Source organism: Apteryx rowi, unplaced genomic scaffold (genome assembly GCF_003343035.1).
Source record: "Apteryx rowi isolate R43461 unplaced genomic scaffold, aptRow1 scaffold_572, whole genome shotgun sequence".
Taxonomy (NCBI): Eukaryota; Metazoa; Chordata; class Aves; order Apterygiformes; family Apterygidae; genus Apteryx; species Apteryx rowi.
In genome coordinates, this window is record NW_020450841.1 from 287,309 (window position 1) to 314,962 (window position 27,654).

The 27,654-nt window shown below is 47.2% G+C and overlaps 1 protein-coding gene across 1 annotated transcript in view; it reads left to right on the top strand.

Moving 5' to 3' along the window:
• Window positions 1-27,654, top strand: part of GNAO1 (G protein subunit alpha o1) — a 92,840-nt gene that overhangs the window by 62,072 nt on the left and 3,114 nt on the right. Inside the window, exons 3-5 of the mRNA XM_026082332.1 lie at window positions 16,813-16,941; window positions 17,641-17,770; window positions 26,326-26,479. Coding sequence (XP_025938117.1) covers window positions 16,813-16,941; window positions 17,641-17,770; window positions 26,326-26,479 — 413 coding nt within the window. The remainder of the gene's footprint in view (window positions 1-16,812; window positions 16,942-17,640; window positions 17,771-26,325; window positions 26,480-27,654) is intronic.

Sequence of the window (27,654 nt, forward strand, 5' to 3'; positions counted from 1 at the left end):
TCGGGCGGTGCAATCCGTCGGGGAGCGCGGCGCAAGAGAGGCAAGCAACGTTTAAGTCACTGCTGGAGGTCTCCAGCTGCTGCCCGCAGTGAAAGCCGTTCCTCCCTTCTCCTCTCTCCTGGGTCCAGGAAGAAGTGCTGTATTGCCACGCTCAGGTGTTTAAGGTTATGAGTTAAATCCAAACCCAATCATGAGCTTAGCTAAAAAACCTACATTTTTTCATATATATTAAGACAACCATTGGAAAATTGTTTTTATCTGCTGCTTCTTAAGCCTGCTGGATTATACTTTAAAGCCTTTTGTCTGTGAACAGGAGGGCTAGAAAGTCCCTTTTTATTTCCTTAAGCAAATAGTCCATCTAATATCCAGCCTTGAGGTGCTGGAGCTTTAAGAAGGAACAAAAATGAAAAAAATGTAGCAAACATCATGTAGCTTGCAGTAAAATCACAAACTTGGCAAGGACAGGGATGAGGCGCCCGGAGCTGAGCACACCCTCCAGTAGGAAGGCAGATCTCCCGGACCCTCCAGAGAGCCTCCATGGGCCCATCAGTGGGGGGGTTAAAGCTCCTTGTCTCAGGTCCCAGTTTGACAATTGTGGGTATTAATATTCCCCTACGTACCAGGGCATGAGGACAATAAATACGCTCCTATTTATGAGACACCAAAGGACACAGCGGTGTGAGCAGTGAGGGCCAGAGGGAACCGAGGGAACCCTTAGCCCCCAGGCGGGTGGGAAGAGGAAGATCTTGGAAGCTGGTTCAAGGTTCGCCTCCATGGGAGGAGAGTCCCAGCGCTCTGGCAAGCCATTCATGCTAAAATCAGGATTTGCCTCATGGAGCCCCAGGCAATGATCATTTCACAGCCTAATTGATATAATAGCTCTAATTATCCCTGAAGCAAACACCACTATGTTTCTCGCTTATCCAGGTCAAGTTCTGAGCCAATATTCAACCTGCACCTATTGATTTCCTACTGCTTTCTAGGTGAGAAAGGAAGAAATATGAGGTTTCCTTCTTGATATAGTAAGCAGGGCTGGAGGCATTTTCCAGAGACGCCTGGCCAGTCGCTTGCCTTCCCTGCTTGAACGATGAGGATTTTGCAAACCCCTTCCCTCCCTTTCAGCCGCGGGGAGGTGTGAATCAGCCCGAAAGGGCAAATTCCTTACAGGAGCTAAGAGAAAGCCCCAACAGACGTGCAAGTGGCTGCTCAGCTCCTACGTCACCTCTGACATCACCTCTCAGCATGACCGCAGCCGGATGGCACCTGTGCCTTTGCCCCAGGAGCATGACGAAGACATTAAGGATGTCCTCGGTGCTGCCTCCCTGGCTTGCCCACTGCCCACGCAGCCATGGTGGACTCCGGCTAAGGGACATCTAGAGCCGCGGGGCGCAGAGGCCCAGCACGAGGCTCCTGGGAAATGTTACAGTCGGGGACGCCGAGCTCGCTCCGCCGATCATCGATTTGGGCAGGGGAACCAAAGCAGCCAAACACGACGCTAGCCATATCACTACCTCGTGCGCCATTCTCCTGGACTAATGGTGCGTCAGTCCAGCCAGCCCGGTGGGCCAGAGACACTTTAGGCAGACTTTGGACCTTTTCCTACCATTTTCTTTCTTTCTTTTTCTTTTTTTTTTTGACCCTGCAAAAATTCCAGCTAGTGCTAGAATTGTATCAGTTCAGTCACCCATATCTTTTACACGGACTCTCTATTAGAGACAGTAACACTGAATCTGTCTATAAAGTTGCTCCCATCATTTCTGCAAATCCACTCCTTGCCTCCAGACTGCCGGTGCGACACAGCGATGCTAACCCACAGCTCCTATTTTGCCAGCCCCCATCAGAAAACCCAGCAATTTCCCGCATCTCTGCAAGTCTTGGCACCCCGGGATCCGTGCTCTGCCTGGGTAATTCTGCAGAGCCTTTTGTGGACAGGCGCAAGCTTACTTCAAGCTGCTGGCAAAGGCCACTGAGCAGGGCTTGTTAGTTCAGTCACGGCAGCACGGTTCGGGGCGGAAGAAGGCTGGAGCCCAGGCAGGGTGAATACAGGTCCTTCTGCCAAGGTCCTCACACCTTCCCCACCACCGATATTTTGACTGCATGCAAAGCGCTCGAGTGCTCAGGGAAAGCGCCTCCTCCGAGGTCCTGGAGACCTCTTCTGGGGCTGGATTTGTTGCGAAAGAAGGGGAGAAATGCTTCTGAGGCTGGGTTTTAGGCAGAACCTTCTCCGTGCTGTTGGGAGGGAAGGAACGAAGAGATACAAGGGAAAAAGAAACCAGGCACGAACCGCACTGTGGAGTCAAGCCAAGGAAACGTCAGTTCAGATTTTGGCATTTAGTCCAAGCCTCCCTCTTGCTGGGGATTCGTGATGCACTTCGCATCGCTGTAACCCCTTCCCTGCTGGGCTACACTGTCACCCCGGTATTGAACAGCAGGTTCTTCGGGAGCGCCAGTTTTGAAAAGAAATTCACTGCTCCAAAATTTCAAGCCCAGGCCACAAAACACTCCAGGAGCAACCGCTGTAGCTCTGAGACTCCAACAGCACTTTTCATAGCACAGATCAGCATTTCCCGCTCCCTCAGTATTGCTTTTGGTATTTTACAATAACATAAGGACCATTCCCAAATCCTCATTCACAAAAATACAAGCAATTGCGCCCTACCACGTAGACTTAATATCAAATTCAAGCATTTCCAGKTACACAGCTCCAGGGTCTTGCAATCCACAGCATTAGAAACACTGAACTGGGGTGTGCACTGAACAGGGAGGCCAAATCTTCAACAGGCAGGAATAGGAGCAAGTCCCCAGGACTCTGAGGCTGACACAGCTGTTGAGAGCTGGAAACTGGTAATGGAGTCCAGGTAAAAATCTTTGTCCAAATTAAACTAAAGTTGGAAGCAGCAACTTTGCATTAAGAAATCCCTAGAGGAAAATCTTACTGAGCAAAAATACATAAACAAAAAAATGATACAAATAACAAGAAATAAGTTACAAATAAACTCACCAAAAGAATAACAAGTCCCAGGGGTRACACAGAAGAGCTTTCAGCACTGTCCACCCACGCTGCCCCAGACATGGGCAACCTGGGCATGCCTCTGGGCAACCTCCTGGCAAGCTTTTTCCTAACCTGGCCAATCTCTTTCCACCTACTACTATTCTCCAGGCAGAACTGGACGGATTTTCCACTTGCTGGTGCTCTCCATCATCAGCGGAGTTAGTTGCTTCCTTTGAACTTGGCTCTATGGGTGGGGAAATGAGGCTCAGCCCTACTGTGACTATTCAGATTGCTATGGGAGACTTAAGAATATCTGCTTAAAATAGCTGGTAGTAAATAGAAAACGTACTAAATGCACAGAGGTCGCCCACATGACCTATTTATTTTAGCAAGGGCTTCTCCGACTGTCTGTGCTTGATGATCGGCACACACGTAAAAGATCTTTCCAACCTTTTTCCTGGCACTTATCCCCAAGCAGAAGCGAGGGCCGGAGGCAGCACCTCGAGGGCTGCATCCCTCCCCTAAGCACAGCAGCACCGAGCTGGGACCACCTCCAGCTGCCCCAGCTGGGCTCCAGTCCCGCAGGCATCCACTGGAGCAGCTGAAACAGCTGCCCAAACCTCTGGCTCTGCCTTGTTTGGTCTGTTCATCCCACTCTTTATCGTCCTTTACTTTCAGAGTAGAGGTACCATGGGAAAGGCTGTAGGTTTTGCTTTGACCCTACTGACTCTGCTTGATGTGTTGCTCCTTTGCATCAGTGTGACAAGAACTTTTCATGTAGGACTGACCAAGGCGTCTCCGCCTTGACGTCCTGCCCTTGCTGCTAGCACCAGAAGTCCCAGTGCAAGAGCTGGCCTGGCCCTCGAACTGCTCTCTTCAGAGCAGCCTGAAGGGGTGCTCCCTGTCTCGCCATGCCTGTGGGGAGCAAGCAGGCTTGCTCCATGGCAGGGGAAAGCTCCTGCATAGATGCGTAGCCCATGTCAGCAAGGAGAACCTGAAGAAAAATTGGACAAAATCCAGTATTTGCCTTTAAACGTACTACCTTGCATCGCCTGCCATGTGTTCCCATAACAACAGGAGCACATTACGCACCTCTGCGGTGACAACTGCAATCCCCCGGCTGCTCCCTTCGCGCCACGCGCCTCCAGCTGGGCCCTGCAGCGTAGCGCGTTGCACTGGCTCGCAGTCCACACGCACCATGCCTGGACACCATCCAGCATGTGGAAGGTGGTCTTGGGGAATGCTGCCTGCCTGCCCCCCATCTCCTTCCTCCACACTGCTCATCCCACTCTGCTTTCCCACTTATTCAAGCCTTAATTCTCATAAATACAAACCTCAGCCCTAAGGACAAGTGGGTCTCATTCCTCAGCAATGAGCAATGAATGCATGAAGGAGACACAACATGAACAACATATATCAGTGTGCAAAGCCTAGCATGGGTAACGGTACAGAGACATGGATAGGAACTGACCCAAACCCATCCTGCAGCATTCCCTGTGTGGGCAGAAGAGAGGCATTCCTGAGAATCAGGGGTTATTTTTGTTTTCACTTGCCAGTGGGAGCAAAAAGGCTCTTTATTCTGAGCAGCTTCAAACATTGATTGGATAYGGCTGATCCTTCCATCAGCTGGTGCAGTGCCACCAGATGAATAAATCGTGCATGCATCTGTAATTACTGCTTAGCTTGTGTTTAAATGCAGTGTCACTGATCTGCAGAACACATCAAAATCCACATAGAAATGCTTGAAATTTTATYGGGTGGAGCAAAGTATACGACAGCCTCCATTTTCAGCCTTCTTCATTTACCAAGAAAAAAAAATTATATTATCTCTATTCAAATTCTTGAGTTAACTTAAAATTCAATCATCAACTGTAACACAATTTTATGGGCTGCTCTTTATGTAAGACAATATGTTTCTTCCTTACAAAAGGCAAACAAATTTCTACTAGCTCTACGGTACCTGCCCCTACATGGGCAAACCCCTATTAAAAGCTGTGAAGAATATTGCTTAAGGGTTATAGAACAATGCAGAAAGATGGTCTTGGGGATAAAGCTCCTGACTATGATTTAGCAAACCCAAATTGACTTCCAAGCTCTGCTACAGGCTTCCTGTTGTGTCCTCAGGCAAGCCGTCTATCCCTTTAATAGTTATGTTCCTCATGAACGAAGTGTGATTAACATTTCCCTACTCCAGTGGGAGGTTGGGGGGACAAATGAATCACCCAGAAGTCAGGTAGCACAGCAGCAGTGACCGCAGCAGCATGGGGCTGGGCAAGGAAGATGTTTGTGCTAACCAGCCATCTGTCCTAGATGCTCTCCTTCCATTCTGCAGCCAAGAGGAAGCTCAACAAAAGCTTTTTACTGGCGATAAAGTGCATATTGTCTGGAAGGATTCCTGATATTTTCCAGTCCTAACACTGCTTTGGGCCAGCTCCATTCTCCCACTGGAAATGAAGTACTCCCAAGTCAGTTTAAACTTATCTCCACCAAGCAGGCACAGACTCTTGGTTAGCGTGCTGGGGTTACTGTGGCACACCGGCCCGCGGGTCACTCCCAAGAGATGCGAGCATGGGCATGTCCATGGGAAGACAGTAGAGACTGCGCCAATTTTTATCATTATAAAGCCTGCTTCTGGCAGGGACGTGTCCCCAGGGCATGTAGAAAAGTCTCTGCACAGCCTCAAGTGCTGAGGCAGTGGCTGTCCTCAGCCCCTGCAGAAGGACATGCCTGGGAAGTGTTGTCCTCCTCTGATCTCCTACAAACCTGCACTAGCTCTGGGGCCAGGCTGGCCCACGCTGAGTATCACAAGCTGATGTTGTTATGTACATGACCCTGATGCATCTTAAACTGGGGCATGGAGCTAAGAGCTTTGTAAGTCAATGGATTACTAGTTCATAATTCCCGATATGTTGCTTTGGGCGAGATTAATAGCAAAAATATGAAGGGGAAAATTCTCTACTAACCAATTGCTTGTGTAATCTAAATTGACATACGCATTTTGATGGCATTTTAGTTCCCTCGTTCAACAGCATCCAGAAGAAGGCATTATCTTATTAGTACTATTATATTATATCACTATTATTATTAAGAGAAGGTACTTGTCGGTGGAGGATTCCCCTCCCTGACGGACGGCGTAGAGACACGGGACTCTCTTGCCTTAAGCAGCCCTTTGGAAACTCTGTGAATACAGCGACTAGGCAACTGCGGGAGCAACCCAAACTGACATTAGGTGGGTTGCAGAAGCCTCATCTTTCAGGGCTGCTTAAATGGCAACAAGTGGCTACAATTACAGACCACTCTGTGGTTGCTCATGCCATAAGCACTTGACAGAAGGAAAGGAGAAGTTTGTGGTCAGCATTCATCCAAGATGTCTAGCTAGCCCAGCCTGGCCCAGGCGACAGCCTTTCTTCTAGTGGGAATGAATGAGCTATTTTGTATGTGGCAAACACAAATCTTCTCCCAACAATTATTCAGCTGGGGAGGAGAAACTTTTTTGCTATAAATTTTCCCTTATGCACCTCTGCTTTTGGATCTGGCCTGGACTAAAAAAAAAAAAATGCTGCAATATCGCAAGCAAAGTCATTCTCAGAGGATTCTCAGCCTGACAACGACTGAGAAGTACCAGAAAGTCTATTTACATAGCATAGATTTATAGACCCAGGAGATCCACCAATGTCTGGGTTAACTAAGACATTTTTAGTGCGCAGCCAAGGGTGAGCTTTTCAGGTTTTGTTTTTCCTAGCAATGAGTCGCATCCGTTTGCGGCCGAGTTAGGAGAGAACATAGGTCTGAAATTAGCTGATTTCCATGCCTAAAGTCTCTGGCATGGATGCATAGATGGGGTTTGAAAAGGGAAATCCCTATAGCTTGCTAATAGGCCAGGAAAATGGACAGAAGAGCATATTCAGTAACATGATTTCCACTACATCACCAGCAAGCCATCCGCCTCAGCAACACTGCTAGTAGATGTATAAAAGAGATCCCTGATTGAAGTCAGCTTCAGAGAGAAACCCACCCCACTCACAATTATCTGTTGCCCAGCTATGGGCACCCTCTATCCACTTGATGCGAGAGCTCATATCTCAATAGCTAATGCTTCCCGTTGTAGCGTTAGGCCTAAAWCCCTCACCAGCGCTATCCCTGCCACAGATAGAGACACCTAGCACTGCAAAAATACTACAGCTATGCACCGAGTTTTTTCTTTCTGCTTAGAAAAGATGATGTTAGTGCTACTTTCCTTCCTGCCACAAGTACTTAAATATGTCCTGGGCCTTCCTTCATATGCTGATGAATGTCTCTGGCCAGTGACTGCTCAAAAGGTTGAAGTCTGAAGAACTGGCTTCATCTGTGGCCATGGCTGTTTGCTTTCCAGGGTTGGAGTAATTAGCCTGCAAGATTGCCTTGGGCCAAATCAAATAAGCTGCTGTGCAATGTAGCTAGCCCTGTGGCTAGCAAGCCTTTGTAACTTTGTCAGCTTGTTCCTTCAGGGACTCCATCCGCTACAAGATGGGATGGTTTCTCTCTCTCCTGTGTTTGGGCTGAGCAGCTTCTCTGGGTGACGGCAGCGCTGATGCGGGTGAATCCGCCGCCTGGCACAATCATGCCAGAAGCCCTGCTGCAGCACAGAGGCACCCGTCCCCCATGAGGGCTCCTTACCAGAACAAGCCCTTCATTATCCCAAACTCCTTTTGACTTATTTTTAGCCCTCCTCTTTCTTTTCCTTTTCCTTTTTTCAATATTGAAAGCCACCAGCTCCAAGATCAGCAGGTTTGTAATGGCAGACGCTGGAGCATATTTGTGAAAGAAAGCATCAAAGCCACTACTTACTCTGTTGCTTAAAGGTTTAGAGATAGATCCTGCTCACTTCCAGGGTGCTGAGTCCCACCATGCTTCATCCCTACTCTAGCTCAGCTATATTGCTTCAGAGCAGAGCATAAGAAATAAGTAGATGCTTACATAAAGCAACAGCTAGACTGGAGCTGTTGAGCTTTCAGCCATTTCAGCTGGAGTTTGCGTCCAGTTTGTGTCTATCCTGGCGTGGAAAGGGCACCTGTGTGCAGGGCCACGGGGAGAGAAAAGGCTCCCAAAGAACTTGCGGAGCTTGAGCTCTGCGTCATCCTGGTGTGCTCGGATTTACAGAACACCGCTGGAAAGATCCACTCACCCCCATAAAAATTCTTAATTTACTGAAAACAAATGCGAGTGTGTCCTGCRGTCAGCAGCTCTGCACTAAACAACAATTTAAATCACAGAGGCATTATATAAACTGCATCGCCACGACGAATAAGCTCCTAAAAAGGATTGCTCCACTACTAACAAACTGGTCAGATCTACTGGCCCTGCAGTAACCACAAGCAGGGCCGCAGTCACACCGCCGGCTTCCCAAAGTAACACAGTGTGAAGTGGCCATAAAGCAGACAGTAACACACAGAACAAAGCAGTTCTGGCTCCCTCCTTTCCCCATCTCAGATAGGATTTAGGAAAACTGGAGAACCCCTTCTTCTGGTATGGTCAAAGACTCAGAGGAGTTTCCATAGAGAAAGGTCTCAGGAGAAGAGTCCTCTCGCGGCTGGAGCAGAGGGGTAGGCAGAGGCCTCCAGAGCAACACATGGTGAATAGGAAAGAGAATAGCTGTTCCCATACAATAATTAACTAAGTTAAACTCTGATATGGCAGTTTAAAAACAAAAAGAGGCAGTTTTTCCACACACACAGTAGTTAAGCTTCCTTGCTGCAGATGTGGCTGTTAAAAGTTCACATATGTTCAAAAAGTGCCCAGGCAAATTTATGGACTCATTGAGGACTAATAAATATAAAGATATCACTGTTCTTTCAGGAACTCCATTATCCACAAAGCTTTGGAGGCTCAGAAAATAGTCCAACCAGTGCATATGCACTCTGTATTTGTACTCTTCTCTCAGCATCTGCTCTTGGACACTGTTAGGCTGGATGGATCTTTGATCTGATCCAGACCCATGTTTTTTCTCTTCGGTAAGGGGCTCTATAAAAAGTCTTTCTCATCCCCTCTAACGTGCCTTTCAATGTTCAAACTTCATTTCAGAAAGATGAGCCCACACCCTCTTTCTCAGGGCTGGTGCAAAAACATTTCTGAATTGGTTGTAAGCGTTGGCTTTCCCTCCAAAGTCCACGTCCCCCCTGGCCAGAGCTCTCTGATCACAAACTCACACTGTCCTGCATCATCAAGTGCTTTTCCGTTCCCGCAGTAACGAAACCTCGATGTATTGCTGACCAAACCACCACCAGTGGGCAAAGACAGCCAGCAGCTTATGCCTGAAGACTGCGAGCTCTGACTCCCTTTACACCTTTGTTATACGGTTGCTATTTAGTGATGCTGCCCATCCATGTGCTATGCTAAAAATTAGTCCGGATCCAATAGTGCCTTGGAAAACCACAAGTCTAACTAGGACAGCTAAACTATAAAGCTGCTTTTGTTCGTCCCTACCTGCAATTCSCCCTGCCTATCCGTACTATTAGTGCTGATACTGCCCAAGTTGACCTTCACGCACCAGGTTCCTCCAGCCTGCTGCACGACTCCCCTTCTCCCTTGCCCTGGTTGCCTCCACGCATTTGCAGCCAGCAAGGTGCAAACACGCAGCCCATGCCCCAGATCAGCAGCAGGCTCCCACCCTTCAGCRCAGGTAAGAAATGTGTCACAGTGTGGCATCCCTTCTGTCAAGGTTTGGCACCGTGCTGTCACAGCAGAGAACATAGTCCTTTTTCCCAAGAGGGCATAATGAGAGCCCAGAGCAGCCGGCAGAGTTCACTAGGGAAAATAACCCTAATCGATTGCCCTGTGCTCGCCGTCACTGCTGCTTTTAGCTCTAGCAGCCAGAGAATGGCCAAACTCCCATTCACCAGTGGTCTGGATGTTCTTCATTTCTCTCTCCCCAGTGGCTTAATGCTGAGAARATTGCTTGGACTTTTCCATACTAAAAACAGTGTTGGTTAACGCAACCGTTGGATTTGGGAAGGGGAGCTGGGGAGAGGGGGCAGCGGCTGTTATAACCGATCCATGCCAGCATCTCATCTGCTYAGGCATGAGGTGAGGATTTAGCATCGGGAGCCGCGGCAGGATRACAAAACCTGTCAGGTCGTTTCATGGGATTCCCGTAGAGGTGAGGCTGGCAGAGCAGGGAATGCAGCCAGGAGCACACAGCGGGTTGCCTAAAGTCCAGAAGAGAAGTCCCAAGCCCTCCTTCCTCTGAACTGGGCTCAGAAAATACCAGCTGATCCTCCCTTCCTCTTAGCCAAATTATTTAACCTCTACAGTTTTTCCTTCCTGCCTGTGCTAACTTACCTGGAAGTGCCCGACGAGCAGTGTTTAACACTTTCTAGCGTTCGTTAAGAGGATAGAAARGCTCTGTGCACGTGTGTCCGCGGGCAGCATTTCCTACGCATAGCTATTGATTTTGGAAGGGACACAATACGACTGCTTGGCTGCGTTTCAAGCATTTCATAACTGATGATTATTTAAGATGTGTGTTATATCACAGCTGTGCGCACTGGATGAGAGCTGTGCTCTGATAGTGGGCTGGTTTTCCCCTTGCCCTAAAATAATATAGCAGAGATGGCCAGGAATGGTGTCTGCAGGAAAAACGGTGTCGTGCCACAGCCTCTGGGTGTTTGCCCAGAACCGGCTGCCCGGAGTAGCCATGCTGAGCACTGCATCACACCTTCTGGAGGCAGCACCCACACATTTTTTCTCTTCTGGTGGAAGATACTATAAGAGTTTTACTATATGCTTTTATAGAGTCACTACCGACACTCTTTTGGCCCAGTGCTTTTCATCTGATTCCTCACTCTACAGTTACTAAGCATTGAATGTATCTATCTGTTCACCAGTGAAGGAAAAGAAGTATTTAGGGTACAAGTTAATATCAGATGCAAACAACAGACATTAAAAGTGCCCATTTCTGTCCATGAACCATAAAGAAGCATAGTACAACCAGCTCATCTGGAGATATCTGCCCATAAGCATCTAAAGCTAGGTGAGATGAMTCCTGCTCATGACAACCTTGATTAAAAAGTCAGCATTTGCCAGCAGTCACCACGATGCAATGTCGGAGATGATAACCATCGAGCRTCTCTGCACATAGAGTAGAAAATAACCCAGTGGTGACTCAGCTGCTTCTGTTGACAAATGACGATCTGCTTTTTCAGTCAAACACAACACAAGCCAACAAAACCGAATGCCAGAGTATCCCACACGGGGCCCTGTTCATGGAGGAGACACAGGCTTAGGCCAAGGCTGACAGCCGAAGGAACATCTTGGAAGATGCCACTGTGTCCCGGCTTGCTCTCTCACACCTTTATCTGCAAACCCAGACCAAGACACATGGCTGTGGTTACCGGTGCACCGTGGCTTACTGTGCCCACAGGATGCGAGCTCACACTCGACACTGCATCAGCACGGCAGCGCAGTGTCAGAAGGTGGGAGCTCGGGTTGGCGGAGTGCCTAGGGCACAGCAAGCTGGATGTTGCTTGCCAAAGGACTGCAAAGATGCCACCTTAGAGGCAAAAAAAAAACAAACAAAAAAAACAAAAAAAMCCCCAGAGGTTTAACCATTTCACTGCTATTAACATCAACACTTGTGAGTGTACATCTGTGTAAGCCAAGCTGCAGGGATTCTGCTTTGACTGCAGCCCCAAAGTCAGATACCTCTGCTACCCTATTTCATCCACGATAGCAGCCAGTGGAGCCTTTGGCAAAGATGGTACAAGCCTGGAAGAAGTTTCCCATGGTGGCCTAGTGCCCTGGGAAGGGGTCCCCTTCCCCGCAACACATGTAGCGTTGGCCACCATTATGTAGGCTACCACCAGCCTGTTCCTGTAGGATAATTCATACAACAGTCCTTTCCACGCGCAATGTATCTGGCATCAACAGCACTGCTCTCACATGGTGTTGAAAACGGCAAATGAAGGTGCAAAAGACTATATTTACTCCCTATTTTGAATGTTACTGTGTGAAGATATTCAGTACCAACTAGTCCTTACAGAGCATCTGCATTTTGTAGCCTCAGTTCAGTCTGCTCCTCTCCCTATACTCAGGAAATGCCACTTCTCCTGCATTTTGCTTTTAGCAGCATAATATAGTTGGGTTTCACCCCCCTGAGCCTGGTAAACTGAATGACTCAGAAACCTGCAATCTGCTTCAAAACAAAGCATTTAAGATAAAAGATATAAGCAGTAATGGAGCTGCTCAGCTCAGGAGTATAAATGCTAGAGGGTTACTCATGTACTCAAAAACCTCTAACCTCTCTTCAGCTTTTTTTTTTCTTTTAACCCCTGCAAGCCCTGGGCAGCCCTGCCTGCAAATAAGAGCTGATGTGTCATTTCAGATGTGCATCCGCTCCAGTCTGCAAAACCCTGGAGCCTGTAAAGTAGAAGGAGCTCTGGTGCCAGCACAGCGCAACGAGGATGACGTAGAGCGGGGAGAGCTGAGCACTTACTCCACATGCTCCAAAGTGCTTTTATTTCTGCTAGTTAAACAGACGCTGACTTCTGAGGGGATTATGTGTCACCAAGACTGTTGGCTGCGACAACTAATTATCTCCAGCAACAGTTTGGCCTTTAGATTCGCGGTTCAAAGTGTTTATCAGGAGTGCTGTAATCCAAAGCCTTGCGTAGCACTGTCTCCCCACCTGAACTTCCTTCATCCCAAATAAATGGTCCCCCGAACACAGCATGGCCCCTCCACCCGGTCCTGCTAGAAGCCAGCAGTGGGTGCACGCATCCCGCAGCGCAGCAGGCACCCTTGCAGCCGGTCTTTGCAAACAGCCTGGGCAGGGAACGCCAGCTATCCCTAGGATACTTCCAGCAGGGCCCAACAAGAACAGCGAGAAGCTAAAATCAGCCCCAAATTTCAACAGCAGCCTGCCTGAGGCACGCAGCTTCCCATTGCTGCAGCTGGAGACGAGCGTGACAGCCGTGCAGCGGCCCGCTCCTCCTGCTGAGCTCCACAAGAGCCATTAAACTTGGTGTTCGTGCGCCAACTGGGCCCAGCTCAGCTGCGACAAAGTCCAGCGGAAAAAATTCTGCTGCACCCTGAGACAGGAGAAGTTCCAGGCAAGAGCAGCCGAAAGAGTAAACAGTTTGGGAATGCAGCGCCGAAAACTGCACTGAAACTATTATATAGCCTCGTATAAATTGATGGCTGACCCTCAGTAAGACCACCAGGCCAGGCAAAAAACGCAGCCAGGCAACTGAAATAATTTAAGATATTGAAAAACACATGAAGAACAACAGAAAGGATTTGAAAAGCTGTAAATGAGTGAAAAGGAGAGGAGTTAATTGAATGGCCCAGGGCGGGCTGAGAAGTGTGGGTCTGAGCTGGGCCCCAGGCCGGCCGGACGGAGCCAGTGCTGCCGGAGTGCATTGGCATGGGAACGACCCCGAGCTACCAGACCCTCGCAGAGCTCAGCTTGGCTAAAGCCGGGGACATTGAGCTTTTCTCTCCGCTGGCACGGCCCAGGGCACCTGCTAAACACAGGGAAGCAGCGCCCGGACAGCCAAGGACATAGCTGCTCCACACCCCGATAGGTGTTAGAGAAAATGCTACCCGCAGCCCAGTTTCCTATGGAGATAGCCCAAACTGGGACTGGAAGCTGGCCGCTGTTTGAGACAAGCGGTTGGATGGGATGGATCCTGCTCGGCTCTTTTCCCTCTACTGCTATGTTCCTGCCCCCTCTAGAGGCTGGCAAGCTGCACGGTCTCCCAGAAGCCTGGAGGCTGGAGAGACTGGAGTCGGTGGGGTGGATCTAGGCACCTTTCGCTGCATCGTGCCATCGACAAGCACTGGAGCAGATGCGAGGCTTTCAGCAAGGATAGAACAAAACGGGGCGCGAATTTGCTGCGATGCAGCCAAAGGGAGCCCTGCGTGGAGGAGCTACACGCTGCCCAGGCACCCCCAGACATGCTGACTGCGCCCGAGAGCTGTGCACGTCACTAGCAAGAGTCCAAACCACCTGCAATCCCAGATCGCGGCGCAGGGTTTAAAGGACGCTTCCATTCACAACCAAATCCTCGCACTTCAAAGAGCGTAATTACAGTAACGAACCCTTCCCTCATTGTGCTGCTACTGCACCGCTGAGTCCTTTGGCTGGTTTATAGTACATTTGCAGCACTCAGAGTATCTCAAAGGCAAGAATAATTAGTGGGAACATGTGAAGTGAAGAGAACTGAAACACAGGAAAACACAGAAAATGAAGATGGAGGAATAGATAAAGGTCTCCAGGGTTCTGCCAAGACCTTCACGAGCAAAAGAAGATTCCTCCACCTCTTACACATCTGCTTTTTACTGTCACCTTGAAGGACTCAAGATCTTGTTCCTGAGGACACAGGAAAGCCTGGGTCTCTGAACAAAGATACTGCAAAGCCATTTTGGTCTGTGGGGACATGTGAGGAAATGCAGCTGTCTCTTAAATAACAGAAGTTGACAACCAGTTGTGAATAGATGAGTGATCATGGCTGCAGCCATCACAGCGAAGGATCTTATTTCAAAGATTAGCCAATGAAGGCCCATTCATATATCCACGGCCCATCATAAAGCTATTGAGGGAGCATCTGTCATAAAACCATGATGTTTTTAAATGCTTGAAGAAGGGCACGATAAAAATAAGTCTACTTAGCTCACATACTTTTCTTTGAGTGACATGATTCTTGCAATTCTTCAGTAAAAACAAATAATGAAAATGATGGGTAGCCAAAATACGTGACYTGAGTAGGCTGAGGTTTGTTTTTCATCTTAGAATAGAGTTTCTTTGTCTGCTGGTTTTTCCAAGTTAGTGGAGTAGGCACAAAAGCCTGTGGAAACGAGGGCCCTGGGGTGGCAGGGAGTGCACAGCTCTGGTGCGCTAGACTCGGTCTGCTCACGAGCCTGGGGTTGGAGCACTCCCTCCAGGACTCAAACAGAAAGCTTTTATCTGCTTTCTGATGCTGCAGGGAAAATACAGTCATCAGCGGTACAGGGTGTTGCAGGGCCGCCTAGAAATCAGGGTGCCTTTGCCGGCAGAGCTGGGGACCCGGCCCGAGACGCGCCCGACAGAGCTGCTGCGCTCGTGGAGGGACGCGCAGAGGGTCCAGGTGGGTGATGTGCCAAAGCGCCGTGAGCTCCCACGGCGTGAGCAGCGGGCTGTATTCCAGGCCAAGCGCGATGCGCTTTGGCAAGGCAGATRAGGAAGCGTACTCACTACCAAGTCAGTGTGACTGGTTTACTCATCAGCACCAAACCCACACTCTGAGTCAAAAAAAAAAAGATTACATTTAGAATAAACTGAAAGAGCAAGTCAAGCTAAACATCATGGCTATTTTATGTGAATGATTCCAACTCATACTTTCTTCCACTCACTGGCAAACTCACACTCATTTGGGTTAGCAACGTCTTTTCCTTACGTACAACTACACAACTTCTCTTAGTACCATTTATTTTCTGCAGGCTACACTGGGCAAAGCTGCCAGGCATCCCACTAACACTTTAATGGGTGACCTCCCCTCCTGCCCCCAACATGTAATCTCCTGCCCAACGGTCTCTTTGGGTAACATCCCAAGCTGCGAGAAGCACAAAAATCCAAAGGGCAAGACCACTGGTCACACACACATCTACTTTGTTATATTCAGGACATCGAATGCATCTCACATGCATTAGATTGATGCTCCTGGAGCTAGAGGTATGCATTTAGGCCTTGTTTCCCAGCAGTGCACACCATACCCTCTTTAAGAGGAACTGTAATGTCTGTGTGCAGCTCGCTGGTGGTGGAAAAGACTTTGCTGTGTGGTGCAACTTCGTGTTTATAATTCATATTAAATTGTAAACAAAATTAAATTCCTCTTTTCTCTATAAATTGTATTTAGTTGGGCTGAGTTATTTTGAAATTTTTTTCTGAATTTGGATGAAAAAAATGCATTGTGGTCATATATATGCAACAGTAGAGTTTCTCTACCTGAAGATTCCACACCAGAACATGCAACTTCATCCCCAGAGTTCCAGCCTATGGAGAAGTTGCCTATATTCATAGATTTTAAGTCTAAAACAGAATAAAGGTAAATGTTTCAAAAGTATCCAAGCATTTTAGAATGCTAAATCTTTGTTTTCCTCAGAAAACACCTGATTTAAACTCCCAGATTACAGCCACTGATCAATATCTAATCTGGCCCCGAATTTTGTCCAATAATTTTATCTCCTGCAATCACAGAGCTATGTGCAGTTTCAAAGCGAAACAATGACTCACTCGGGCAGATTCATCTCACCTAATCTGAGCTGAAAGCACGGCATCTCGCTGGAGCCGGTCGCCCAGACTCCCCCCAGTCAGTGGAGAGAGAGGCATCTCCCAAGGGTGACTCAACCCAGCTGTTCCAGGAACGAGACCAATATGCTCCAGTTTCTTATCTGGAAAGGCTGCGAGGTTTCGACTAAGCCCTTACAGGAAAGCGGCGGTGTGTACAGCATCTAGCACAATGGACTGACGGGGACTTTAGTTCCCTCGGGGAATAAAAATAGTAAGAAATATTAAAACCTGGTATTTTCACAGACAGGCATCAGGACTCACAACACATGAACACTTAATTTCCTGCTTTCAGTTCACTATCAGATTTTGTACTTAGGTTAGTGGGGTTTGTTAAGGTTTCTTTTTCCCCAGAACAGGATTTTTTCTCCTTAACCACAATACATTCAGCCATGACAAATGAGATAGATTGAAAATGATTAATAGGAAGCTGAGGGATTCATCTGAGATCAACAAAGATTAATGTGCATCTTGTTCTTACCTGTCTTCTTTTTGTTTTCTCTTTCTCTCTTCCTCTTAGCTACCTAGACAGCTTAGATCGAATTGGAGCTGCAGACTACCAGCCCACGGAGCAGGATATCCTTCGAACCAGGGTCAAAACAACTGGCATCGTAGAAACCCATTTCACATTCAAAAACCTCCACTTCAGGTTAGTCTAAAAGGGTATGCCGTGGTAAATTTTCAGAGCACATATTTATCACAGTGTTTTCCCATAATTCACAAAGGAAAAACCGTTAAACTGCTGTTTAACTCATTGATGGCTTCCGCTGCAGAGGATGCTGCATTTCTGGGGGTCAACAATATGAAATGTTTTGCAATTCTGTCCTGAAAATCACTACATCTAATAAGTCTATGAAGTCCTTCAACTTCACTGTACCTTCTTCTAAGCCAAACAACACCTTCCTGTTTGGAGACCCAATATGAGACTGGCCCCAAGCCTGATGAAGCTTCATAAGCGTAAAAATATTTGGCCAAACTTTTTCTCCAAAATGGGTCAGTCGTGTAGTTAACTCTATATATTGACACTCATGAAGTCAGCCAGTAGAGAGAAGAGAGGATGGAGACAGAAAGCCACACACACAGTATGTAGAGTATATAAACCTGAAGAAAGCACAGGCTCAACCTCCCCAGATCCTCTGGCACCCTTTGGCACTGCTGAGGCTTTCCCATAAATATGCACATCTCTGGTTGTTGCTGCTCATCCTTTTCCTCCTCGGGCTCCAGACCTTGGAGGAGGAGGCTGAGCCAGTGGTTAAAGACCTGTTGCTCCTTGTTTGGAGCCTTCCAAGGAAAGTTTCCCCTTGACTAACGAAGAGCGAGCGCTGACGGCTCCTCTCCTGTGCCCTAGGCTCTTTGATGTCGGAGGCCAGCGGTCAGAACGCAAGAAGTGGATTCACTGCTTTGAGGACGTCACGGCGATCATTTTCTGTGTCGCACTGAGTGGCTACGACCAGGTGCTCCATGAAGACGAAACCACGGTGAGTGTCAGCTGGGTCTTGGAGGCCCCAACACTTCTTTATGGGATACTGCATAGCCAGCAACTGCTCAGAGATCCCCTTAGGCTCGCAGTGGTACTAGAGCGATGCGCGTTTGTCAAGCAATCCCTCCTTGACTCTGAAATCCTGGGGAGATTTGTCCTCCTCCATACCCTTCAAAATCAAGTCCTGCACTCCCAGGTAACGGTTCCTTGCACTGATAAAGTTACACTGTTCGTTGTTTTTTTTTTTCCCTTTCTAGCTGACCTGCATGTTTTCAAAGGGTGTTAAAGGGACTTTATATCCAAAAAGCGAGCAGATGTGGATAGGTGGGCTTTTAAAACAAATTTAAGGAAAGAGTCATACCATGGTGCAGAGAGGTGTGGGAAGGCCACACGTTCCTGAGTCAGGCTCGGGCTAGGTGTATAACCTATTTCTTCAGGCAAAAGAAATTCATTTTCATGTGTGGTACTGGAACAATTTGATTCCTTAGGTAATTTGTTCTAGAAGAGCTTTTATAACTTCCTACTGTGACATTAGGCTCAAAATACCATCTGGAAATAAAGTTAGTGTGGACTTGTGCACTCCCTGATATTAGAGGGAGTGCAATTAATGCAAATGAATTAAATACACAGAAAAGATGCAAGAAGACTCACTGCTATGTTTTCCCCATCCCATGTGTCATTCAGTGTGATGGAAATGTGGACTTTGGGGAAGATGGGCTAACAACAGCTGAGGCAAGCACCCGGTTGCATTTGTCTAGCAGAAAGGAATCAAAAGCCATTCTCAGCCTTTGGTAATTATTTCATCCGTGCCTGGTATATGATAGCATGAAGGGCTTGCTCCTCTCCGCTGATCCTGTACAAGGCCCTCGCCTTTATTCTCCTGCTTGTAAAGATGTTCGATTTGCAGAAAGCTGTTGATGAGGAAGCAGTTGAGGAAATGTTTGCTATSAGTTGTCAGTTGTCTCCTCCCAAAGAGCCTGGTGGAGCTGTGGTTTCTTGCCTCTCCCAACCCAGGTTCCTGAGCTCTGGCTGTTTGATGAAGTCACCTGTTTGTTTAGGTCATACTGATACCAGAATTCAGGATGTTATTAATATCCCTCCAAATAGCTAGAGACTGACTGAGACACCCTACGCCCTCTCATCTTTATTTATTTATCTATAATCCTCAGTTTTCAGCTCCCTGTGACCCTGGCCCTCATCTGTTCAAGGATGTTCAGTCCTGTAGGATTCACTGGGGAGGAACCAAAATCTCCTGATGTGATTCGAAAAACCTAGCCATTAACTCAATGCTGTGCACCTCTGCATCTGGATAGGGGAAAACACCCAGGACATAAAGAAGAACATGCAGGGAGCCCACAGACCCAGGGGGCTGTGAGTGAAACACAGTCCAGTGGTCTGAGCAGAGAACAAGGCACTCTTTACACGTAACTTGAGCTGTGGCACTCACCCAAATCATGAAACCATGAAGTCCATCACCCAGTACCACCCTGATACAATAAGATCACTAACAGGGAGACTGCTCTCTGAAATGCTCTATGACAGACACCCGGCTTTGTGTGACTCCATCTTTGCTTTTGCATCAGGAAAGCAGGCTTGCATGTACTTCTCTGGCGCAGCGCTGACATTTGATTGCTATTTCAATCCCTTTTCACAATGCATTTCTGGGGATGCTGAGCAACAGGAGGGCAGAGGCAGATGCTGTTCATTTACACATTCCATCATCGCTTGGGGAGAGGAGAGGATTCGGCGCAAACACCGCCAGGCCTGCAGGACGCCCCCGCCTAACCCAAATAAACAGCCCTGAGCGAGGCCAATGCAAATAAGAAAAATGAAAGTGTTGGAGCCTGTCTGCCCTATTATATCCACAACACAAATGGCAGGTGGAAATCACAGTGCCCACAGACTCTGTCCTCTGCCAACTTAATCCCCTATCATTCAGCGTCCTCCCTGATAATATGGTTCCTCTCCAAAAAACTAGCAGTAAAAGCAGCATCTCTTTAGTCAGCTGATTTGCCGTCTGTGTGTATCAGTCACATCTGCCGGCTTTAATGACGTAAATCAGCTTTTATTGCTTCGCACTTATAAAGCACAAAGACGAGGCAGCTAAGAGAGTAAGCTGGATTCTGTTCCTCTATCTTCATTTTCTATAGAAACGCTTACTACGTTCCAGGCACTTCCAGCTTTATTAAGCCACTGAAGGTTTGGGGGCTGCACAGATGTCTCTGTGGGTATGAAAAGACTTGTAGAGCCTTTATCGCTGGCACGGATCCACGAGATGGAAAGAGCCTCACTACGTGCCGGATTCCCAAGAAACGCTTGCAAAGCTAGTGTTTAGAGAGAACAGCTTTTCCTCGTGACTTCAGCACCCCGTTGACAATAATCACAGGATTTCACAATGGCATTTGACACTTCTCTAGGTCAAACTGCACTCGAGGAGGATGAAACTGCAGTTCAAATACAATCAGCCTTTAATACAGAGCAGGGGCTCTCCTTGCTAAGCTCAGGTTAACGCCAGGGCATTAGGAGCAGTATAGTTGCAGGGTCAGCTTGTCACACTGAGATAAGCTCACGAACCAGCTCTACTGTGAACTTCTCAAACGGGAATGAGCAAAGAGCTGGTTAAACAAGCAGGTGAAGCAGACACTGATCTGCCCCTTCCCTTAGAATAAAGCACAGCTGCAAGCTCAACAAGTTTTTTCTTAGTGTATTGCACTCTTTCAAAAAACTCGGCACCCATCCTCCTGCAGGATCCAAAAAAGGGCTGTTGTGTGCAAAGCCCGCGCTCGGTAAGACCTTTTATAAGGTAAGACTCTTTTATAAGGGATGTCTATTCTCTCTGGTATCTTGTCACAAACAGCAACACCASAGGAGCCGAGGAAGGCAAGTACTTCTCTATGTCCAAAGCAGAAAGACATAAATAAACTGAAGAGAAGCTTTCTGCCCAGGTGATTTCTAGGCCCATATGCCCATAAAGATCACTCTTTGCATAGTAGCACCCAGTCCTTTTGGATCCAGCATCCCGCATTGCCCCAAACACCCTCGTGCAACGCTGTCAGCAGATCTGAAACCTCTCTCCTTGTGCCCCAAGGCCTGGCTGAGGGCACTGTGCATGCCCGGCTCTCAGGGGAAGAGGAAGAAACATAGAGAGAAACTCAAGCAATGCCTTCAGCATTCCCATTACTGCCAGATACAGCCCACAGCTAGAGATCACAAGGCAAAATGACACACTCTGCCCACCCCATGCAACACACAAGATGCTGTCTCCAAGGCATGATGGGTCTTGTAGATGATGGGATGATGCCTGGGCATCAACCTTTGCCTAGTCCATCACAAGGACTCTCAGGGCACCCTGCCATGCAGCAGTGCAGAGTGTTTGCACTTGGTGGAAATGTCCTGCTTTAACTGACCAAACAACTCAGTAGATGTTTTTGCATAACAAGGCTATTTTGTCATACTGAGGCTATTTTGTGACTTATTTTTATGTTTCATAAGATGAGGTTATAGGAGGAAAACCCAAGATATTTTCAGATCTGTAACTGGGGAGGAGAGAAGGACATCAGTCATTACCCAGTAAAACTGGAGAAGAGGATGACCAAAGGCAGATTTGCATTTTTCCTTCTAAACATTTTAAAGACAGCAATGACATGGGACCTACCATGGGAACTCAAACTGTCCTCTTTGCTTTTTCCTCACAAGTGCAAAGGAGCCAGGCCAAGAGAGGGAGATGTTCATGATGCATTTTGCTGCCTCTGAAACTAAGATATTTAGGTCATCCACAGCTAGCCAAGATATGGAGGTATTGTTCATGCCCTTATTCCTGAACGTGTAGTAGGCTGAAGGCATTGTGGCATTGTGCTGTTGACTCTTAACGTGCATTAGTCTTGGACTGTTAGTTCATATTTCATTGCATGACCTGGTTAGCGTGCTCTCTCTGATATCACTGGGCAATGAAAATTGAATTGCAGCACTCAGGAATTTCCATAGGAGCGACAAAGCAAATGAAAGTAGCTTTGGCATCTTAGGAAATATAACCAGAGGGAGAGCAAGGAGTTTCTGTGGTTACAATAATGGTCCATGTCCTTATGGTTTGCATGACAGTTAGCACTTAATTACCAAGGAAAACAAAAAAGATTGCATCAATTGTATGTTGCAGAAATAACCAGGTCACATCCTGTGCTCTGGTGAAAAAAGATGTTTTTTTATGAGAGTATTACTGCCTGGGCAGAATCTTGACTGTAGCATCCATTCTCCCTTGCGCTCAGTAGAAAGCTGTTTGCTCCTCACATCAAAGTGACACAAACATATTTTTGCAAGGACATTTGAATTCAGCTATAAGTAATTCTGTGCCTCTTGTGCTGTGTAGGAAAAAATAACGAGACTTCTAGTTTTTATGGGCAAGTGGTTATCCCTCTGAAATGTGGCTGGTGTGGCTGCTTTCCTTCTTGGAGTCTAAAACATTTGCAGGTGCATGGATTCAAAATACCGATTTTGAAATAGGAGGTGATATTAAGAAGCCAAGCCCTTCTTTTAGTGAACTACTGATAGACCCAAAATCAAGGCAGACAAAAGCAGTACAATGGGTCCAAAAGCAGATTAAATAATTTATATGGGAAAGGTATAAAATAGAGTTGCGTTTAATGCCTGTCACCTGATCCATCGTAACATGCTTAGTAACTCCAAAATATGTGTTCAAGAAGCTAGTGTGGGAGCAGTGTGCCCAGCCAACAGCAAAGCATCGTCTCCCTCCTACGACTCTGGGCTGTCCTGAGCAGCACCAAGAGGCTCTGAAAGATCCTTCCAGGCCTGCAGAACACAATGTAGTAAAAGACAGTGCTGTGGGGCCACAAGTGGAAAAAAGAAGGATAGGAAGGGCTGGAGGGTTTCTCTCCCACCTTCTGCAACATAACAAGAGGGAAATGCTTCCATGGGAAAGCGTGATCAAGGAAACGGGGCAGAAAATGCTGCAGGGAAAACATCTTTAATGCCTCCTAGCAGAGCAGGCACATCTGCTCAGTCATAGGAGCAAGGGTGCTCCTGAGAGGGGCCCTAGTGAAGCTTGGGGAAGCTTTAGAGGACCAGAGGGGTCACCCCTACCTGTAAGTAAAGCTTCATTTCAATGTGGATTTACTGGTACAAGGGGGATTATTGGAGGCTTTAATCTCTCCTCACCCCTCTGTTAACAGCAGCCTATCCTTTAAAATGAGGCAGAACCTATCCTGGACACTGCCCCTCCAGAGCAGGCAAACACCCTCCTGTCTCAGGCAGGACCCATCTGAGTTATTGGAGGTCTCCTACCAAAGTCTGTTGAATAAATAACTCTTGGGAAGGGAAAGGAAGATGGGAGACAGCGAGGCATTGCTGCTGTTAGCCAGTGCCGGCACCACTTGTGTGACTGGCGGAGCAGCTCTGCTCCATGTGGTTTCACCGCATTTTCCCACCGTAGGTTTCTCACTAACCTGGATTTAATTTTGCAGTTCTGCTAGGGAAGAGGGGTCCTTGCTCTTGAATAGTATCTGCTTCTCCTTAATGACAGGGAAGGAAGAGGTGGGTTTTAAGACCAGAATCTTTCCCAGGCAACAATAAGGAAAAGTTAGGAGAGTAGTGGTTGTATTTACTCAGCTAACCAGCAGAGCTGGGGAAAAAATAAAAATAAAAAAAAAATCATTGTATACAGACCAGAAAGCCAGGTCAGGCAACCTTACAAAACTTCAAAACTTGCTGCTGGAATTTTAAAGGAATAGAGGATTTTTATAGAAAATGTCATTTTCTACAGTATTGGTTTCTGCTGTGYGTATATTCCGATTAAGACCAAATGCTAAGAGCCACTGTTTCTTGGGAATACACTGTCATTTCCCAGCAGGTATTAATGTAGATTATTCAGACTATAGGAGATGCAGAAGGATTTCTGTAGGCTCCTTAAATAGTCTTGCTACTGCAGGGAAGTAGACTTCACCTAGCTGTGAAGTCCCTCTCAGGAGAAAGACTCYGCTCCTATGTCTAAGCCAATACTGATGGCACCCGTTGTGCTACACACGTAACGCGGTGTTGTTGTACACTGCTGCTTGCCCTGCTCAGACTGTTTAGCCGTGTTACGATGCTGGTGAGGTGGAGCATGGTAAGTACCATAACATCCCAAGACTGCTGCATATGAAGTATGAGTTTAGGCCATGAGCATCGTTCATGCCTTTCTCCGTGCTTTGGTTTTAAATCATCAATACGGATGATAAAGATGTGCCAAAAATGTTCTGTGAGGGACCCTGCTTAAAACCAGTTAATTATATTTGCTTTCTGTTCCCCTGACCATCCTCCACTTGCTTCTCTTCTCCTCCCAAAGGGCTTGGGTAGCCAAGGATCACCTGTATAAAATCTTTTCAGGTGTCCACATGGTAATAATTTTGATGCCATAGGTAGCAAAGAGGAGCATTACTCTGTGGTTTCTACACCGCCCCATATAAAATGAGTTAGCAGAAAAATATCACACAAACATGGGATGTCCATATAAGCTGGTGGCTTGTTCTGTGCTATGGCCTGCGAGCAATAGCCCTACCCTGTCCCTGCCCAAGGTAACATTTACAGGTATTCAAAAGCATATTGAGTTTGCCTTGCAGGCTAAAGTTGCGACATTAAGACACCTTTCTCATGTCTTCAGAGCCCAGGACAACTAACAAGACCCAATAAATAAATGCATTTTTATATTTGTACGTAATCACATCTTCCCTGTATATCGCTACAATACATGGCGGAGAGAAGCTCATTCGTTTCACGGAAGCAAAGTGTGTGCTATATGGTACGGCAGATAGCTTGCGTCCTCTTTCACTCTAGGTCTGATTGGATGTGTCCTTCATCCATGGAGCCGTTTTTATCTAAATAAAACGTTCAGCAGCAGCTAATGTATACCAATGAAAAGGAAAGTGTTAATCAATAAAACATGGGGCTCGGTGATGCTGTAAGTGTACTCGCACACGATGGAGCGGGAGAGGGGTGCAAGCTGTGGCGGTGGCTAAAGGAGCCCGGCGCCGCTCTGAATTTCCAAACGTGCGTGGGCTGCGCTGCACCCACCCCACCAAGGACTTCGGCAGTGGGACTCGGCAGCCCTGCTCTCTCTAGCGTATCTCCTGTGCTCGTTGTAACATCTACTAGTCTTGTACGTGCATTAGGGGGTTTGGGGAGTGCTGTCCCAAGGAGATGCCACTGGGAAAAGCCAAGGAAGCAGTCTGGTGTGTAACCCGATTTGCCTTTGATAACCCCATGACTCTTGGGTGTGCTTCGTCCTCACTACGCCTGCTCTCTCTGCTATCCCGTTCCTGGTTGAGAGATGGCCACGCGACCGGCGCGCGCACTCCGGCTTCGGCCTCTCGCGCCAATCACCACCAAGCTTCAGCACCTTCACAACTTTTCCTCGGCCGTCTGATCTTATCTAGCCAAACAAAGGCCAAAAAATGAGCATTTGAGAGACCCACCAAATTTGGCAGGTATGAAGCTTCTCTTGAACCGAGACAAAAAAAAACAAAACAAAAACCAAGTTGAGAGTTGAAAGCAGCAGGGAACATGACAATTGGTTGACTTTGCCGTGAGCTCTTTCCACCATCATGAAACCATGTGGCGGACTTTGCAACTTGCTAACCGGTCCTATTTTCATTCCTTTTATCTCTCTCCTTTCCTGTGTCGTTTTTTGCATGACCTATAACCAAAAAGCTGACTTCTCGTTGTGTGTGCATTTGGACTTATGGCCCTTCTACTGGCAAGTAGCTAATGTTCTTCTGTGAGGCATGAGCTAACATCGATGGTAGCTGGCTGACTTGTAGTCTGGTTGTTCTTAGATGCCCTTTGTTACGTTTTTCCTTTCTTTTTTTTTTTTTTTTAATTACAGTTTTTCCTCCTCCTTTTTCACTTTTTTCCCCTCTCTACCAGACACTTCTTGTTGAGCCATCTTCAAAGACAACCACACTAAAAAAAATTAAAAAAATTAAAAGCCCAACAGCAGACAACAACACTAAACAAAATAACAAAACCACACAAAGGTCACGGCAAGGTCATTTCCAAAATTATGTCACCTTGATGTCTGCTTCCAACTCTGGATTAATTCAAGGATCTACCAGTCCTTGGTTAATGTATCCAATCAATTGTGTGCCTCACGCACTCGAGAAAGTAAAAAATAAATAAATAAATAAAAATTATGAGAACTTTTTAGAAAATCTGCATGAGCAACACCAACACTAGTTCTGACCAAAGGGCAAAATAACTTCCCATCCATGCATGGTGCATGATGATTTATATGAGCTGGGATCCTGTAAATTATATGCTATGCAAAATCAAAACAGCTCTGTATAGTTAAATGCCCTTAAGTTACTAACTGTATGTGAAATGTCATAGGGATTGCATCTGTGTACGTATACGTTCAGCTGTATGTATACATAAATTTATTATGTATATTGTAGCTTTTTTTGTTGTTGTTGTTTTCCTTCATAATTTAGTTATTTTAGATTTCCCTACATGTTGAACGTCACAGAGTCACCGTCTCTGGCCTGACGTGTTGTTTCCTTTCTATTGCAGAACCGCATGCACGAATCACTGAAGCTGTTTGACAGCATCTGCAACAACAAATGGTTCACAGATACATCTATCATCCTCTTTCTAAACAAGAAGGACATATTTGAGGAGAAAATTAAGAAATCGCCACTGACTATCTGCTTTCCTGAGTATACAGGTAATGAGAAAGCCGTGTGTACAGGAATGCATAGCAAAGGGATCAGCTGGCTGCACAGAGCATATCCTGTCCAGGCCGTTACGGTCAAGTATTGCAGGCACAGAGGCTAAAGACTTCCAGAGACATAGTTAGAGCTCTCCTTGGCTTCACCGCAAGTTTTATTTCAATAAATACCATAGGATCACCCCTACCACCTCCTGGTGGCTGTTCAGTGGCCCGCAAAGTACGCAGATGACTTAAATGCAAGTTCTTTGCAGGCAAACAGCCACCACCGCTGCTCAGACACCTGAACTCGGCCTTACTGGTGGCTTCAACATGAAGCCACCACCTGCAGAGGTAGGGCTGGCATCACAGGCTATGTTACAGCCTCAGGGCAGGCACAATTTGGCAGAAATAGCATTGCTCGTGAGTAAATAATGCCCAAGTCGCTCAGCAATATGGCCCCRCTTACTTTCGGAAAGACACAGTGAGCTTAACCATTACCAATGGGTCATTGGTAACTGGGAGATGCAGTGGGTAGAGGGCACTGGGTTTGTTAGGCTGCCCRCAGCCAGACACTACGTTTTGCTGTCTCATAAGGCACCACCTTCCCTGACCGTGACAAGGATCACTGTCCCCCCGCATGCTACGCGCCTGCCGTGCACTGAGAGGCTGCGGGCGCAGCCCTCCAGCAAGCCTACGGCAGGTCCCACAGAGCAGGTAGGCTGTCACAGCCACGGACACCATCAAACCTGGCTTCTTCAGCTCAAGCTGTAAGAAGTTCATCACGTTAGCTCAGGAGGCCCCTGGTTTCATTCTCCGGCTGTTATCGAAAGAGTGGGCACTGCACTGACATCTGCCCCGTGCAGACACAGCACAGCCACAGCACAGCCAGGCCCTGAATTTTGCTGGGGAGCGCGAACCACAGCTATAACGATATTTGAAGATTGGAGCAGAGGCTCCGCAACAGGGCAGTGCTCCAGAAGCCCTCATTCGTGCTGGTTGCCTGGCATCTGACCTGCTAATGATGGGAATACATCACCCATGCAAAGTCTGCAGCTGCCCCCTGCTGCTTCCCGCTGTATCTCACTGTCTTCCACAAACCCTCATTATCATTCGGAGACTGCATAAAAATAAACTTTTATCGTCATGAATTATTTAAGCTCACTGGAGACATCCAGATGAATCAAGCTGAC